The sequence below is a fragment of the Poecilia reticulata genome, linkage group LG15 (genome assembly GCF_000633615.1).
Source record: "Poecilia reticulata strain Guanapo linkage group LG15, Guppy_female_1.0+MT, whole genome shotgun sequence".
NCBI lineage: Eukaryota > Metazoa > Chordata > Actinopteri > Cyprinodontiformes > Poeciliidae > Poecilia > Poecilia reticulata.
In genome coordinates this window covers 17,382,260-17,397,916 of record NC_024345.1, presented here as the reverse complement: position 1 = coordinate 17,397,916, position 15,657 = coordinate 17,382,260, and the positions used below count along the sequence as shown (strand labels likewise).

The window sequence follows — 15,657 nt, the reverse complement described above, 5'->3', positions numbered from 1 at the left end:
ATTTAAATTAGTGGTATTTTTGCCATGTTCATGGATCATGGGTATGTAATTTCTAAGAGACATTTGCAATATGTGTTCTGATTATATCTTTGTCTGCTGAGAAGTGCTGATAAAAATAAGTTAGTACCATCTTAAGTCAAAGGGTATTATATTATTTTTGGTAAATTATTATGTTAACCAACTCAGATTGCTATATTTACTCTAAAGTTGTAATGTGTAACTGTAATTTCTAATTTCTGTAAATATTGATATGCCTACTTAGTTTAGCCTTTAATTTGGAAATATTTTTGTTCAGTCTCTTAGATTTGTTTTTATTATTATTTTTATTTTTTTTTACCATTTTTATATTTATTTACTTATTTAGCTTTTCTCTACTTCTTTCGTCTACTTCTTCCTAAAATAATTTATTTATGCATGGACAAGAGTAAAGTGTTAGTTGTTTTCAGATTTGAAACAATGCCTATGAGCCACTTCTTTCCATGGATTACCAGGCAAACATTATAGAAAACCATAACTTAATGGCAAATGGCATCTTTGTGTTATTGCATCTAATGACGAAACAGTAAAATAAAGACATCGATTTGAATATATGCTGCAGTATGAAACCAAAACTGACAAGGGTGAGAAAATGTTGCTTCTTTTTTAACAACCGGAAGTGTTTAGCAATAAACTAAGCATTTTATGAATGAACTATAGTCCAACCACCATTATAACTGCAATAATGGCTGCAATTAGAGCTATTATAAATCATGTTTGCTTTGTGTCAAAGCTTCAAAGTGTGTCAGCCCTCACTACAGCAAAATATCTACTTTTTTTCCCTTTTTTTTTACTTATTTCCTGACTGATCCTCTTTACAGTCTCTGCCTCCATTCTGCCATCAGAAAGTGAACTGCATGTCATCTACAATCACTCTCACAGGAAAGCCCAGAAAACCACAGCAGACTTGTGCAAATGGGCCAATATGTGTGGAAACCAAAGTGAAACAAGGCAAGTGGGGAACCAAGAATAATATTTACCCTTCTACCGCATTATGGATAAATTATAGGGGAGCAATAAAGTAATTATTTATTATTTAGTACAGAAAATACAACCGAGAATTTTCTGTACCTGGATAAAATGGTCTGGTTATTGAGCACAGAGCAATACCTCTGTTTATTAGTACAAAAGCTACTATTTCTCTTGTTTAATCTGTCTAATCGTGTGAGTCTGCAGTTGCAACTTTAAGAAATCTCATCCTATGTGTAGAAATTGTATAAAAATATGAACTGGTTAATTTTTCTTTTAAATATTTTCCTCATCCAAGGAGAAATTCAGCTGCTTCAAAATTAAACCAACAATAACAAAAGTTTCTTTTTGCTGCATGTTCTATAATTCAGCCCCAAAAAGATTAGAATGATTGTTTCTAACTTTTAAAGATTTACCATAATTACTTTCATCCATCTCAAATTTTCAAATATAGCAAGCTTTGATTCACAACTTTAATTAAATCTGAAAATAAAAACCTTGAATCTGAAGAGTATTTTTGAAATTTTTTTTTTAGTTTCACTTTTCTTTTCATTTCAAAACATTTTCTTTCAATTTCTAATCTTTATTTTCAGTTTTATTTGATGCTTCTGTTTTTGTTTCAAATCTTTTTGCAGATTGTTTTTTTTTTCTTTTGATCAAATTTTATGGCCCCCCCATTAAGCCCCATATTTGGGCCTTTGTCATAAAGGTTTTACATTCACATGAGAGGCTATTCTAGAGTTAAGTCTGAATAGGCAACAAGCTGATTGGTAGACAGGATTTCAATCACAAATTCAAAGCAGTGGAGATTCTATAGATGTACAATAAAATGTATAATGTACCTGTTAACTCTGCTTAAGTCCTCATGCACTTATATAGAATTTGATTTGTGCTCCTCTTCCTGTTAAGAATCCGATTAATTAGATAAACATATGAAAAAACACATCTTTTTGTTTTCACCACAGCTAGGCTTTTCATTAAAGACAAACATGTTGGATTTTCTGGCTATAATTTGGACTTTGAAATAACTATTCTGTTTGTTCATCCAGATTAAAATTTGAAAATCTCAACTTAAAAAAAAAATTAAATCATTTTCAAAAGTTTATTGTACTTGATTTTGATTATGATGCTCTACAGCTGATAAAAACTGTTAAGAAAACATGTCAATTTAGGGGGCCTTCACCTTCTTCCTTTGTTGGGTCCACTGAACAACACTCCATATAATATCTAATTTTTTCTGCAAACCTTTTTTTTTTTTTTTTTCATTTTTTGCATCCTCTCTAACAACTATTGTGTGACTGGTCAGAAAAATGAAGTGCAAATGGTTACTACTGATGTATGCTAAGAAGACTTCTCAGAAGTTCTGCACTTGAGCTCTTATGAAGCCTCCTGATCAAACTTTCTTCTTTTTTTTCCACTTTGAGCTTTATTTGTTCTTGTGGATAATGTGCAGACCTTCACTGAGTTGGTACTTGTTACAAAATGTTTCAGCAAACAAAAAATAATTGCATAAAGGTTTGACTCATTTGGCTGCTTGTTCAACTATATAATTACTAATGATCTTTAGTGACAAGATAAAAACTTTTTGATAACATTTGATTTCTAAAAGCAAACACAAGCCACACTTTGTGTAAGATTCCAAAAAAGAACAGCTAATAAATAAAAGGAGAAACTGCACAGAGACATTTTCAACAATCGTCAGCTTTCCCGGAGATCTTTTCAACCTCCTGAGTCCCATAAGGCACAAAATAATCTGTTAAACTGCTTAACATACAGGGCCACCAAGACAAGACGCGCTCCTCTGCTGCCATCTGGTGGACAAACTGTAACGGACACGTATTTAATTACATACATTCATTATACACATCAAAGTCTTCAAGTTTAAATTAATATTTTTTGTTGTTGTTAGTTATGAGAAGTCATGTGTCTCGACAGGTGGTGTCTTTCTCTGAAGTATTCGTGGCAAATCGGGCAGGTGAGTTTCTCCTCCTTCCTACGCCTCACCTGAGACTCCGCCGCGAACTCCTTTTTGTGGTGAGAGCGCATGTGAAACACCAGATCCGAGGTCATGCGGAAGGACAGGTTACATTTGGCGCACCAGTTCTGCACCGACACGCCGAATGAGGAGGTGAAAGTCGGCGGGAGGACCGTGAGGGCGGATGTGGTCTGGAGGTTTCTGGACCAGTGCTCCGGCGCGTAATGGAAAGCGTTGCCTAATGGAATCGGGGAGGCCAAAGTCTGCATGTCACCGCCCACGATGCTGGATGCCATCAGATTGTTGTATCCCAGAATAGTCCTGTTGGTGAAAGCGTCAGCGATCTCATCCACGCGGCTAGAGGGGGCTGTTGGAGCGCTGCTCAGTTGGATCTGCTGGTTCAAAGCAGATGTCCTTTTACCAGGTTTACAAAACGCGCTTTTCTGCTCGCCCTGGCTGCTCGACAGAACCAGAGAAAACGCGCTGTTGCCGCTCGAAAGCACACCAGATCCTTCCCCTGTCCCCAAACGTGTGTCAAGCACTTTATGGTGCGTAAAAGCTGCGCTGACTTCCCCAACTTCAGCTGAATCAGCGCTTCCTCGCGGCGCACGAACTGCTTTGACCCTGTCAGCTTTGAGTTTGTCAGGAGATGAGGAGGAGGAGGAGGAGTCATCCGCAGCCTGGTCGCAGCTCTTACCCATTTGGGTGACATTTTCATCGTTTGAAATATTCGTTTTCTCTAACAGAACCGTTTTTCGCCACTTGGGGACCGGAGCATCTTCGCCCTTTCTCTTTCTGGAGGGAGTCTCCGCCTCGTCGCTTCCTCCAGATATTTTTTGCTCTAGATCTCTGGCGATGTTGTGGAAGTCGGTCACTCGGTGATGCCTCTTGTTTTCCACGTGCTTGAGCTCATAGACCTCACGGTTCCAGGCGTCACTCTTCGATTGGGTGCACAGAAATCTGCAATGAGCCACGAATGGATTCGGATTTTTGAAGATCTGGTTGCATCTCCCGCATTTGTATTCTAGAAAAGAGGGGGAAAATGCATGTATAACATCACTTGGGATTTATTTATTTATTTATTCATTTTTTAATGTATTTATTTATTTCACTTGGTGTGTTTAGACTTTCGAATATGACAAACTAAACATACTGTGCACTGGCTGAAATATGCAAAAAATATTGCTGTTAAACTAATGGAGTCATAAATGTATCCTCATCCCTAACCTCTTGCTTTGGGCATTCCTATTTATTCTTCAGTCCTTCAGCTCTTTCCATTAGGCTCTTCAAACCCTCTTTGTGAACTTTGTGTTCCAACAAAAATGTTTCTATTAAAGTAACACAAATATTGTTTGTAGCTCTAAATACAAAGCAAATATAGTGACTGATATACTCATGTAGCCAGCTGCCATGACTGAGTGCAGAAACAAAGAATTTGACTTCAGTCTCACGCACTCCCAGCATAAAGACATTAACTTTAGAGGAACTAAAATAAAGTACAAAAAGACCAAAATGTACATAGGTGTGTATGTACATCTATTTTTATGTGTAGAATAAATATTTTTATTAAAAATGCAAGTTTTAGCCTAACAGCAAAAGCATCTGTAGAAACAGTCACTACTCTTGGTGTATTAACAAGAATAGTATTACTAGCATTGGCAAAAAAAAAAAATGCTGGTTAAAATGCCAGTGATGGATGACATCCACTTTAATGGAGAGATAATTATATTTGCATGTACAACACACACATACAAGATGAAGACCTTTGAATCGCTGTCCACTGTGTGTGAAGAGACTGAAGTTCACAAACATGTTAAATTTCAGTCTGGCTGGACAGCGCAGACCTTAGGAAGAAATCCCAATATTTAATAAAATTTCCCAAAGCAACCAAGAAAAAAACCTGCAGCTTGAACTCATGCTTATAAACTAGATCCATCTCACTTCCACTTAACATGTTGATCTTGTGTATAAAGTCCAGAAAACATCTTTTGCTAAAATGTAAGTTGTATTTGTTTTTTGTTGTTGTTGTTGTTGTTGTTGTTTTTTCTGGATCTAATGTGCAGCTGCAACATCTACACACCAGCAAATAGCTTTTACACAGTTGTCCACTGTCATCACCGTTATATATTATAGGAAGTTCTCAAAATTCTGTTGAATATCAGTCTTATGAAATGTTTAAATCCCATTAATTAATCCAATCCATCCAAGCAGCCTAGACATCGGTACTCACAAAAAGCTGCGACTCACCTCCGTTCAGCCCTTTGATCATGTCTGTGAACCCCAGCAGGTCGGACAGCTCCTGGTCGTACCACACCAGCAGCTCCTCCTCAGACTGAACGTCCCGCGTGGTGCGCACATACACCTGACCAGCTTTCAGAAATGCCTCCGCGTTCTGCTCCTCTGCGTTACGCGCAGCCTGCACCAGCCGCAGCCAGGAGAGCACCAGAGCTGAATTGCGCATGGCCTCTGGGTCGACCTGTTGGAACGACACCATCAAAAGGGCGTCTTTATTTATCGTTGTTTGTTTTGTTGTGGTTGCTGTTTTTAATGCCGCTTTTTAAATTTTATTTTAAAGTTCACACATAAGTCGTTTGAAGTCCACTTGTACACGCTCCCTGACCTTTGACTCACCCTGAACATGTAGGACTTGGCCGTCTTGTCGCTGCATTTCTGGGCAATAAAGGCGATGGTTTCGTAGAAAGTGTTTTGAAGGACGCACGGACCAAAGCACGTTCCTGCAGGGATGCAGCGCGTCACCACCACACTGGTGTTCAGATCCGTTGGATGCTGCAGGAATTTAGTGTCACTGGACCAGATGGATCGAGTCTGGAAAGCGTGATCCATCGCTAAGCTGGAGAAGAATCATCAGAATCAGATACTGATTTTTTATTTGTATTTTTTTACAATCAAATAATACCCAAATGGCGTGGATAAAAGCTATGTATCAAGTAATTTGCTATAGAAAACAAATCTTTTAAATCTGTAACATGTGAAGCGAACTGGGTTTCAGATAACAAATGATTGAGAAAAAAAAATCCTTTTGAAATATTTATGAAAAAATAAAATCCCAGAGGGAGGCAGACACAGCTGGTGTTGGAGTGAAATAATTTCTAACGTTCTTTGTTTCGGTTTTTCACTCGGTTACTCCTTTTGTCTCCGCATCTGCCGTGGAGTCCAACTGGCTCCTCTGTGCGCAAGAGAAGTTGAGCGGCTTTTAAAAAAACATTTTATACCTTCATTGAAACATGTATATGCAAAATGCCGATCTATTAGTTTGCACAAACATATGAACATACGATAACCTATAGGAAGAATTTGGTGCCGCTCTTAAAAAAAAAAATGCGTTCCTATAATGAGCAGGTTTGGCTGTGACTGGTCCGTGGTGTTCCTGCTGCAGAGGAGACGTGGATGAAGGATGCTGCTGACGGACTCACCCGGCGAACATGGAGGGATGCTGTTGGTTCCAGCAGGTGCAGCGGACCTGAGAAGCGAAGCTCCCTTGGACGAATTCCTTCTCCGACTGAGAGCTCTTCCTCACTTGCTGCCTCTCTCCTCTTCCTCTCCCAGAGCAAACTGAAGCCTGAAGTGCGGCGCACTCATTATAACACGTGCGCGCTCACGGTCACACGGCGCTCACGCACGCCGTTTGCTGCAGCATCTAAAGTGATAATACGGTATTTACAGTGTTTTCCATATGAAAACAGGATTTTGGCATTAATCTGGTGTGTAATAACGCAAATTCCTACTTCATCGTGTTCAATTTAGCCTTGTGCTTAAACGTGCGACTGCACTACGGTCTGTACTTTGTGATATTTCACAGTGCGTAAAATAAATCAATCCAGTTATTATGACTTTTTAACTCTGCTCGAAAAATAATCATATGCTCTATTTCACAACAGAACCGCTCCTTTTGGTCTCGTTTCTATAAAAACAGTAAGTTTGGCAGAATGTGGCCAAAGAAAATGCAATGGCTGCCATTGTGTGCGCCTTTAAGGGTCTGGGCTTGCCAACGGGCCAATGCATTATTCATAACTAAATGTTTTTGTTTAATGAGCATTTAATGATTATTCTGCATCAGAGCTTTCAATTTTGGGGTGGCCTAAATATCCTGCTGGTTTCTGAGCCAACTTTTTGTTTTATAATGAGAAAGTCAAAAACCCCGAGGAAAGGATTCCTTGGAATTTCTCCAACTATCAAATGACCTTAATAAATTAAAGGGGCTTTGGTGGAAGAATTAATCATTTATTTATTTATTTTTGTTGGTTAGCTTATATATTTATTATTTGGAAATAAGAACAGCTTACTATTAATGTTTAATATAACCCATTTCAATTAAACTTCCGTTATCTGAGATAGTTTGTGACTAAAATTGACAAAATTGAGTGTAAAAGCACAGTAGATGCTCATGAGGCGACCTCATGAGAACTACTGTGACAACCTCTCTCTGTATTGTGATATATATTTAACTTTGTGTCACCGAGGACTTGCTCTGCTTGCGATAGCTTGTCATGTTAAAGTGATTTTCTTTATTTTTGTGACAATCACTGATGTTTGGAAACTTACCAATCTCCTATGGAGTGCCCTAGCGGCCATGAAAATAAGTTGTGTCCCAAATCTACTGGTAAACTGCAAAATGTGAATGACTGAAATAATTATTTTTTTCTCCAGCTCAGCTTTGCGAGCAAACGGGGGCATAATGAGCACTTGATCTCTGACAACGCTTATTGGCCTCAAACATCTTCAAAATAAAAACTAAAGGAGCTTAAAATGATTCAGTTTTACATTTATTTAGGACATAAGTAATCATGCTGACTGAAACGTCAACAGTTTTACATGGCAACAGTCACGATGTAAGTTTCTAGTTAAATCTGTGTCTCACCCCTCATGGAGAATGCAACGTCACATTATTTTAAAAATTAGTTGACAGTCACTTACACGTTCCTGATTGATCCAAGTCTGCATTAGATTGGCTCTTCACAATTTATTTAATGGTATTCATGTAATACATAAAGTGGAATTGGAGCCCAAGTGAAATAAGCTGTAGGGCCCCAGACAGTCTTAGACCGGCTCTGCCTCAAACATCAGTCACAACTTCTTCAGGTTTTGATGTGGGGGCGAAATGTTGAAGACTTATATTATAACGCGTGATAATGAATGGATAAGCATGGCAGGGGAAACCCTCACCGCTCATACACCCAACTGCTTTATGTCAAACTATGACGTGATTAAGTCATATTAATATGAATATCTATAAAGCTATAACAAAACCAATGCTACTTGCGGTCAGTTGTTAATGTTTTTATTATTATTACACGAAAATACAAACATCAAGGCTAAAATCTTTAGATGTCGTGCAAATGTATTTTTTGTAATGTTTGTGCGTTATGCGTAATCCACAAAATGTGGCAATCTGCCCCCGAATTGGAACAGAGAGGATTTCTTGTTTGGAAACAAATGGAAAAAGTGAAGTTTTGCATCTCTCCTCGGGTGTCGCTCCTCTCCTCTTCTCGGTTCTCTCGCATCTCCTTCATCCTGCCCCGCTTTCATGCTTTTTTTTTTTTTTACCCCGTCAGCCGAAAGAGAAGCCTTGAAGAGCCCGGCTTTGAGCAGAGCCACACTCCTCCAGGGCTGACTCCTCCTTGAAGGCACACACATACAAAAAAAAAAAAAAAAAATCAACAGTCTGTTTGGAAACAGACGAGTAAAGAGAAATGTGAAGATCCTGAGTGGTTACAGTGTTGGAGAAGTAAAGTGCTAACCTGGAAAGATGGCGTGGACACAGGCTCGCTTGTTGCTCCTCGCCTTTGCGTCGCTTGGATTTTTCCTCCTCTGCGTCCCGGTGGAAGGGGAGCCGCCGAGAGAGCAGCAGCAGGAGGAGGAGGAGACCATGTCCTGTCAGGGCGCGTTTGACCTCTACTTTGTTCTGGACAAGTGAGTCCCCTGATATTATTTATGGCATTGTTACTTTCTGCTCGCTGCGCATTGCCATGCAACCGAGCTTAGAAACGTGGAGCGCATCAATCGTCCTGTTGTGGCCTAACGGTGCTTTAGAGAAGAAAACTACTCAAAGCGCGGCGTCATGTGTGACTTATAAATTTTAACATCTGCATCGTAGGGTTTATTATTCTACAAAGTCAGTGCTAGGATAAAAGTGCCTATGTGTCACAAAACTATCCCCTCCGCCCCTCCTCCTGAAACTCTACTGGAAGAATTTGCTTAGGAACACACCTAAAACCACTTCTCTTTGTTTTAGATATGTTCAACTATGCAGGCTGTAGTGATTTTTCAAGTAGAGAGAATATTCTGGATTTCGGAGCGTGTTTTTCTTTTTGTCTGGCTGAAAGTGGTGAGTCAAAAAAGGCTGTGTTACCCACGGATGTGGGCAGGGCGAGCAGGATAGGGTTTCAGGCTGATGACGCCTGCGGACACAGCTGCAGAAGCTGCCCGCAGCGGTGCTGCCTGCATGGCCCGGTGAACTCCTCAACGAGTTCTTTTCACTTATGCCCTGGCTTAAATGATCACTCTTTCTTTAATTCTGCAAGATCACAGATATAAGTTACTGTGTTTTGGATAACAGCATTTTTTTTAAACTCTGGCTGAAATCTTTAATTGTAAAATGGTAAAATTTAGAACAAAGGGGGTGTAAAATATACCTAAAGGTGCAATTTAAGTTAACAGTATTTATTACAGTGCCATCTAGAGGCAAAATTGTAGATTGCAGCAAAATCATTCGCATCTTTCCCATCCACATCCTTCAATTCATTTTCAGTTTTGATTAATTAATTTCCTTTTATTTGGAACATGTAGACATGACATGGGTTTTAAGAATAAGGGAAAGATATTACCAAAATAAAGTCAGATAAAGTAAAGCAGCATAAGTGCAACCCCAGTCTTTTTGATTTACAGTCAAGCAAAAGAGTAGCTCTGCTTATTTAATCCAGCCCCTTCTAAATCATAAGTCATTATTTTCATTGAAGAATATTACTTTAATTTTTAAATAATAAATCTAAGCAACAGGAACACTTAGATAATCTTAAACGAGTTAATTTTTCTTGTATTTTTTGAGCATCATAGAGTTGAACTATTTTCATAAATGGTGAGTGTGTACTTTTTTTCATTTCCAGTAAAATTGACAGAGAAATGACAGCAATGAAGTGTTAACAACTGACCAATAAAGTGCTTAAGGATTCACTATGAAAAATTGTAAGAAAGTTCAACTATTTGACAGGACAATATCAATAAAATACATATTTGGAGTTATGCACATTAGCCTAATGTTAGAGAGTATATTTAAAAATGTTAATTGATGTCCTAAGATAGCTAATAGTGTCTATGAGAAGGTATTGCCAAGAGATCACCTTGTATTAAAACAGGTTTTAAGTCAACATTAGATAATAATTTTTTTTTTATGAAAGCAGGCCATTTGATCTTTTTTTATCCATCTACAAGTGCAGTGTGGCTTATGTTGTTTCTGGACTAAGTAGATATGATGAAACTCAGTGGTGGCAGCATTGTGCTGTGTGATTTTATTCAACATGGGAGCTGACGGGATGATGCAGATGAGTTAAATACGCGGAAATCGTGGAAGAAAACGTTCTAAAAACCTGCAAAAGACTTAAAAATCTTAAAAATCAACCTCATACATATGTTGAGATTTTTATCTGAGCTGTATTTAAATTCAGGTCTTGAGCATTGATTTATGTCTAGCCAACTTGCCCATGTTCACGACTCCACACACAAACAGCTGCTTTTCATTTAGCGAGCACATAGTTTTAAAGTGGTTTGTTTGAAACATTTTTATGTTTGTTTTATGTTCTTTTGATGAAGAAATTGCCGATGCTAGTTACCATCCACTTTCTCATCCAGACTTCTGTACAGCAGCTGAAATCAGGTGAAACCAGTTAGCAGCAGAGAACATGGAGTGATGTACAAATAATTTATGTATTTATTGATTTGTCTGGTCGGCATTCTTTTTCACTGCGATGCTTCTCCTTACCTTAGAGTGAATTTATGTAGTGTTGTGATCTCCAGCTAAGTCCGCCCTCTATTTGCTTATGTATTTTTTATTTCTAAATAGAAGTGTTTTAGTTTAATTCAAATTCAATTGCAGCTTATTTTTTTCAGTTACCTCACTTCATTTGTCATCTGTGTTTATTTAATAAACACTGCAAATCATTACCAAAGCAGAGCATATTCATTAGTTAAAAAAAAGACCAATTTTATTATTTCAGACACATTGCGTATGGCATTACACTTCATTCCTTAAAAAGAAATGCAGACACTGAATACACTAATGTAAATTCACTTTTACATGCACATTTTCAAGAGTCTCTGTCATTAAAAGAAAACATAAACAAAAGAAATGTTGAAATAACAGACCACGCTAATAGCTGGTGATAATATTGCCAGAAATAAAAAATAAAAAAGGAAGGGGAGGGAGATATATTCTGAGCACGGCTAGTGATTCTCCAAGAACAATATTATCTTGTTGTTTTTTTTAACCTCACACACCATTAGGAGTAACCTTAATGTAGTGCAGCAAAAATGCTTTTGCAACAAGGCCAAGACAAAGCCACACACTGAAAAAATTCCCAGCAAAATCAACCCGGCAGTTGTTATTGCTTCCAACATTTCTTCCAAGTCTTTGTCTAATATGTGATAACATGCTAAATATCATAACAAGCTCAGTTTTATCATCAAAACTCGAAGTGGATGTTGGCAGAAACGCGGTGATGTGGCTTGTAGAAAAGGATCTTGGTCATCTTGAGGCACTGAGAGTTTGGTGCCAAATAGGCCATCGAGAAAATGCTGCAATTTCTGCTGAGACCACAATAAATTTTTCACACAGGAACATCAAACTTTTCATCTTGTAGCCCCTCTATTCACCCCATTCATGTTGCTGATTTGATTATTTTCACTATCGGGTTTGAATTTGTAAAAAGGCAAATAGATTAGAATATTTATCCATTATCCAACATGCTCCCAACTTGTGGGTTGCTGAGATTGTTTTAGTTAGATTTTTTAAAAATTGCTACAAAAGCACTTTTTTTTGTTTTTGTTTTGGTGAGTACACCAAAAAAAAGTGCTGCTTATGCACATCATGAGCCAAATGGACTGAAATTATGGCTTTTCAAAACATGCTGTCTTAGCAGAGGAAAAAAAAATTAAAACAAACACCCAACACCACAATCGAATTGTTTGCTCAATCTGACAAAAGATGAAAATTACAACAAGTCTTTAATGGAGTAAAGATTGAGTTTGAGGCGACGCTGCACGTAATCCAAGACTTGCAAGCATAAGCTTGAGAAAGAACGCCCGTCTTCCAGTGTCCTCAGTGGAACCGCCCCATGAGCTGTGAAGTAGACAAACTGAGTGACATTTAGGTCCGGTTTAGACACGTTGGGCGAACTTTCAGATGTCCACCTCGACATCTGTCTGCCACTGTTCAGTTTTTACCCTTTGCTTCAAAAAGTTTAGTCGGAGCCTCGGGAGTGCGGCACATCATGCATGGCCAAGCCTCTGGAGCTGTAAGTTTCATCAGGCCTTCAGGAAGCCGCTGATCTTTCCTCCGAGATAGCACTGTCTCGTTTCCACGCTCTGCGGATCTTAAATGCCACCCAGTGACCCAGTCTAATATTTCCGTGGCAGAGTGCGGAGCAAACCTGAAAACAGCAAATGTGCATCTAGTTTTTAGACATCACCTCATCGGTGTTTGTCTGTCCCTCATGTTTGACTTTGGCTGTGTGACAGGGTTATGAGCTCATAACTGCAAGCAACAGAAAAACTAAATTACCATGAGTGCCACCTTCTTAAAGCCATGTCTGATCCTCACTTAAAACCAGGTTTTTTTTTTTTTGTCCTCTCAGTCTGGGTCTTCACAAATTCAGTAATAATGGCTGTCTGTTGTGTATACTGAAAAAAAAGTGAAGTCAAATTTTCATATGTAGTTGAAACCAAATATTTACATACATTGTTGAAAACTCAAATAGTCAGATTTTCCTAACTATCGGATGTTTAACAAGATAATAAAAACAGTGTTCCTTTTTTTAGGTTACTTTCAGCCCTATTTGCAAACATTTTTCTAAATGGCAGAATATTGAGTAAGATCATGTTTTTAAAGAACTTTCTTTTGGGTGCTGGGTGGCTCAGTTGGTACAGCATGTACCTCACCACAGTTGTCCTGGCTTTATTTGCCGATCTGGGCAAATAGAGCCAGGATATGATCAGAGGAAACTAATCATATCCTCTGGGCAACTTTTTACACATCTTCCAACTTTTCTCTGATTTCCTGTTTGTTCGCTTCTCATTAAAGACCCCAATTTTCCTCTTACTTACTTTAAATTCAAAAGCTGTTCAGACCATAAGATCACGCTGCCGTTCAGTAATTTCGGAAAGTCCAGAGATAATGTCACGACTTCAAGAAGCACGGATAGAGTAATTCACAACCTTTGAGTTAAATGGATTCAAACCTATGCATGTATTTTAAGACAACACAGCTTTCTCCTCTGACGTTATTGAAAAATAAAACGAAATCAGTGAAATATCAAGAAGAGGAATTGTGAACCTCTACCAGTCTGGTACATCCTTTACAGTTTCTAGATGGCTGAATGCACCACATTCATCTGTTCAAATAATTAAGAGAGTATAGACATAGCAGGGATGCCCAGCCGGCATACCGCTCAGGAAGAACACCGGCTCTGTGTCCCAGGGATGAGCGTGTTTTGGTGAGGAATATGCATAACAACCCTGAAGCCAAAGTAAAAGACCTTGTAAGGAGGCTGGTTGAAGCTGGTAGGAGAGTGTCATTTGGATACGGGCAGAAAGCCTACCCAGCAAAAAGAAGGCCATTACTTCAATAGCAACTTAAAATGTCAGATTTGTAGTTAGAAAACATTGAGACAAATACGTTTACTTTTTGGAAAATATGTCCTGTAATGTAATTAAACAAAAGTTTAAGTGTTTAGGTACAGTAAAAATGTTATGCTTGAGAGCCTGAGAATTAGGGGTGCACAGATTTATCGGTGCAAATTTCCTTAATTATGGGAGATTGGTGATCGGCCGATACCTACATGTATCTGGATCATATCCTCTGATCTTATCTACTTCTGCGAGGGTCCAAAAATCAACCATGGTCTTCTTCTGCTCTAATGTGAGAGAAGTTTGACTGGTAGATAAGCCCACCAGGTCATGTCTGCATGTTAGTCACTCTACCGTTACCAACACAGCAACTATCTTTCTATATTTACAACATTTCAGGCAAAAAAAACAACAAAAAAAACAGGTATTGGCTTTTTAAAGATAGGTAATTGGCGATCGGCCAGAAAACTGCAATCAGTGCACCCCTACTTGTCATGGGGATGTTTTACTTCAGGAAGGAACGGTTACTTCACAAATTAGATGGCTTGAGGGAAGAACATTATGTGGAAATATTGAAGCAACATCTCAGAACATCAGCCAGGAAGTTAAACCACAAATGGGTCTTCCAAGGGGATAATAACCCTTCACAGACTGCCAAGTTAGTTAGAAGGTGTCTTAAGGACATCAGAGTCATTATTTAGGAGTGGCCATTGCAAAGCCCTGGTCTCAGTCCCACAGAAAGCAGAAAAGGCATGTGTGAGTGAGGCAGCTTAACAAACCTGGCTCAGTTACACCAGCTCTGTTTGGAGAAAAAGGCCAAAAGTCCAGCAAATTGTTGTGAGAAGCTTGTGAAAGGACACCCAACATGTTTGGCCCAAGTCATGTAGTTTAATGGAAATGAAACCAAATATCAAGAAAAGACATAAATTAAAAAAAAAAAGTTAAAAAGATTTCTCCCTCTCGTTGTTCTGCCGTTTAAGAACTGCAAAATTATTTGGGTAATCAAGGCTGACAGGAAATGTTTAGTCTCACAGTGAGGAAAAAAAAAAGTCTTAGTGTGTATAACAGTCTGGTTTCAGTTACATTTTTACATACTCGTGTTCAAGTTAATCAGCGGCTAACATGTTTGTAAGTTGTTTTTTTTTTCCCCATCTCAAAATATTGTCTTCATGTTTTGTCTTGTATTGACTTAAAAGTCAAACAATAAATTGCAGCAATATTCTGACTTTGCAAATTATAGAACATTAATAATATGAAGTTCTTTCGCTTTAGCTGTTTCTGCACATTACTGTTGCTTGCACGTAGGTTGAAAAATGTGCTTAGGTCTTATTTTGCTTAAAAGAGCATCAGCTGGACTGTTTTAACTTTATGCGATCCTTTTCACAAACACAGTGAAATAGCGCAGAGTTTCTGTTGAGCTTTAGTGCACAAAGTTTCTCAATAAGATAGGGATCAAACAGGAAGCTCCTCTTGCTGCTTTTCTGTTTATCAGATACTTCCACAGAAGATGAGGGAAGTCTACATTTATATAGAAGATACAAATAGTCCCACTTGAACCCAACAGGCTCTGTGTTTCATTTTGCTTATGACCCTCTAAAACTCATGCAGATTCGCTCCTAAAGGGCTTTGATGTTACTTCCTGTACCACACATTCAGACATCTCCCCCCTGCTGAGTGTTAGTTATGGTTCCCTCTGTTGTTCATGTCAAAGCCTTTTCTACTCTAGCGGACGGACACCCAACCTGTTGTTGGGCTGGCCGTGCATAGTGGGACCATCTGTTCCCCCTCACAGTCACACACACACACACACACACACACAC

At 38.6% G+C, this 15,657-nt stretch overlaps 2 protein-coding genes and 1 long non-coding RNA gene across 3 annotated transcripts in view; 1 reads left to right on the top strand and 2 right to left on the bottom strand.

Moving 5' to 3' along the window:
- Nucleotides 1-1,971: 1,971 nt before the first annotated feature.
- znf488 (zinc finger protein 488) lies at nt 1,972-6,533 on the bottom strand. Its single transcript, XM_008429704.2, has 4 exons — nt 6,415-6,533; nt 5,612-5,831; nt 5,228-5,456; nt 1,972-4,004 (listed from the first exon to the last, which is right to left on the bottom strand). The coding sequence occupies exons 1-4, from the start codon at nt 6,423-6,425 to the stop codon at nt 2,911-2,913; spliced, it is 1,554 nt and encodes a 517-aa protein (XP_008427926.1). The 5' UTR covers nt 6,426-6,533; the 3' UTR covers nt 1,972-2,910.
- A 1,730-nt stretch (nt 6,534-8,263) lies between these two features.
- LOC103476941 (uncharacterized) lies at nt 8,264-8,831 on the bottom strand. Its single transcript, XR_535567.1, has 2 exons — nt 8,740-8,831; nt 8,264-8,618 (listed from the first exon to the last, which is right to left on the bottom strand). It is a non-coding gene; the product is annotated as an uncharacterized LOC103476941 (long non-coding RNA).
- A 4,808-nt stretch (nt 8,832-13,639) lies between these two features.
- antxr1d (ANTXR cell adhesion molecule 1d) overlaps nt 13,640-15,657 on the top strand; it is a 24,380-nt gene continuing 22,362 nt past the window's right edge. The window contains exon 1 of the mRNA XM_008429967.1: nt 13,640-13,704. Within this exon, the coding sequence (XP_008428189.1) occupies nt 13,640-13,704 (65 nt within the window). The remainder of the gene's footprint in view (nt 13,705-15,657) is intronic.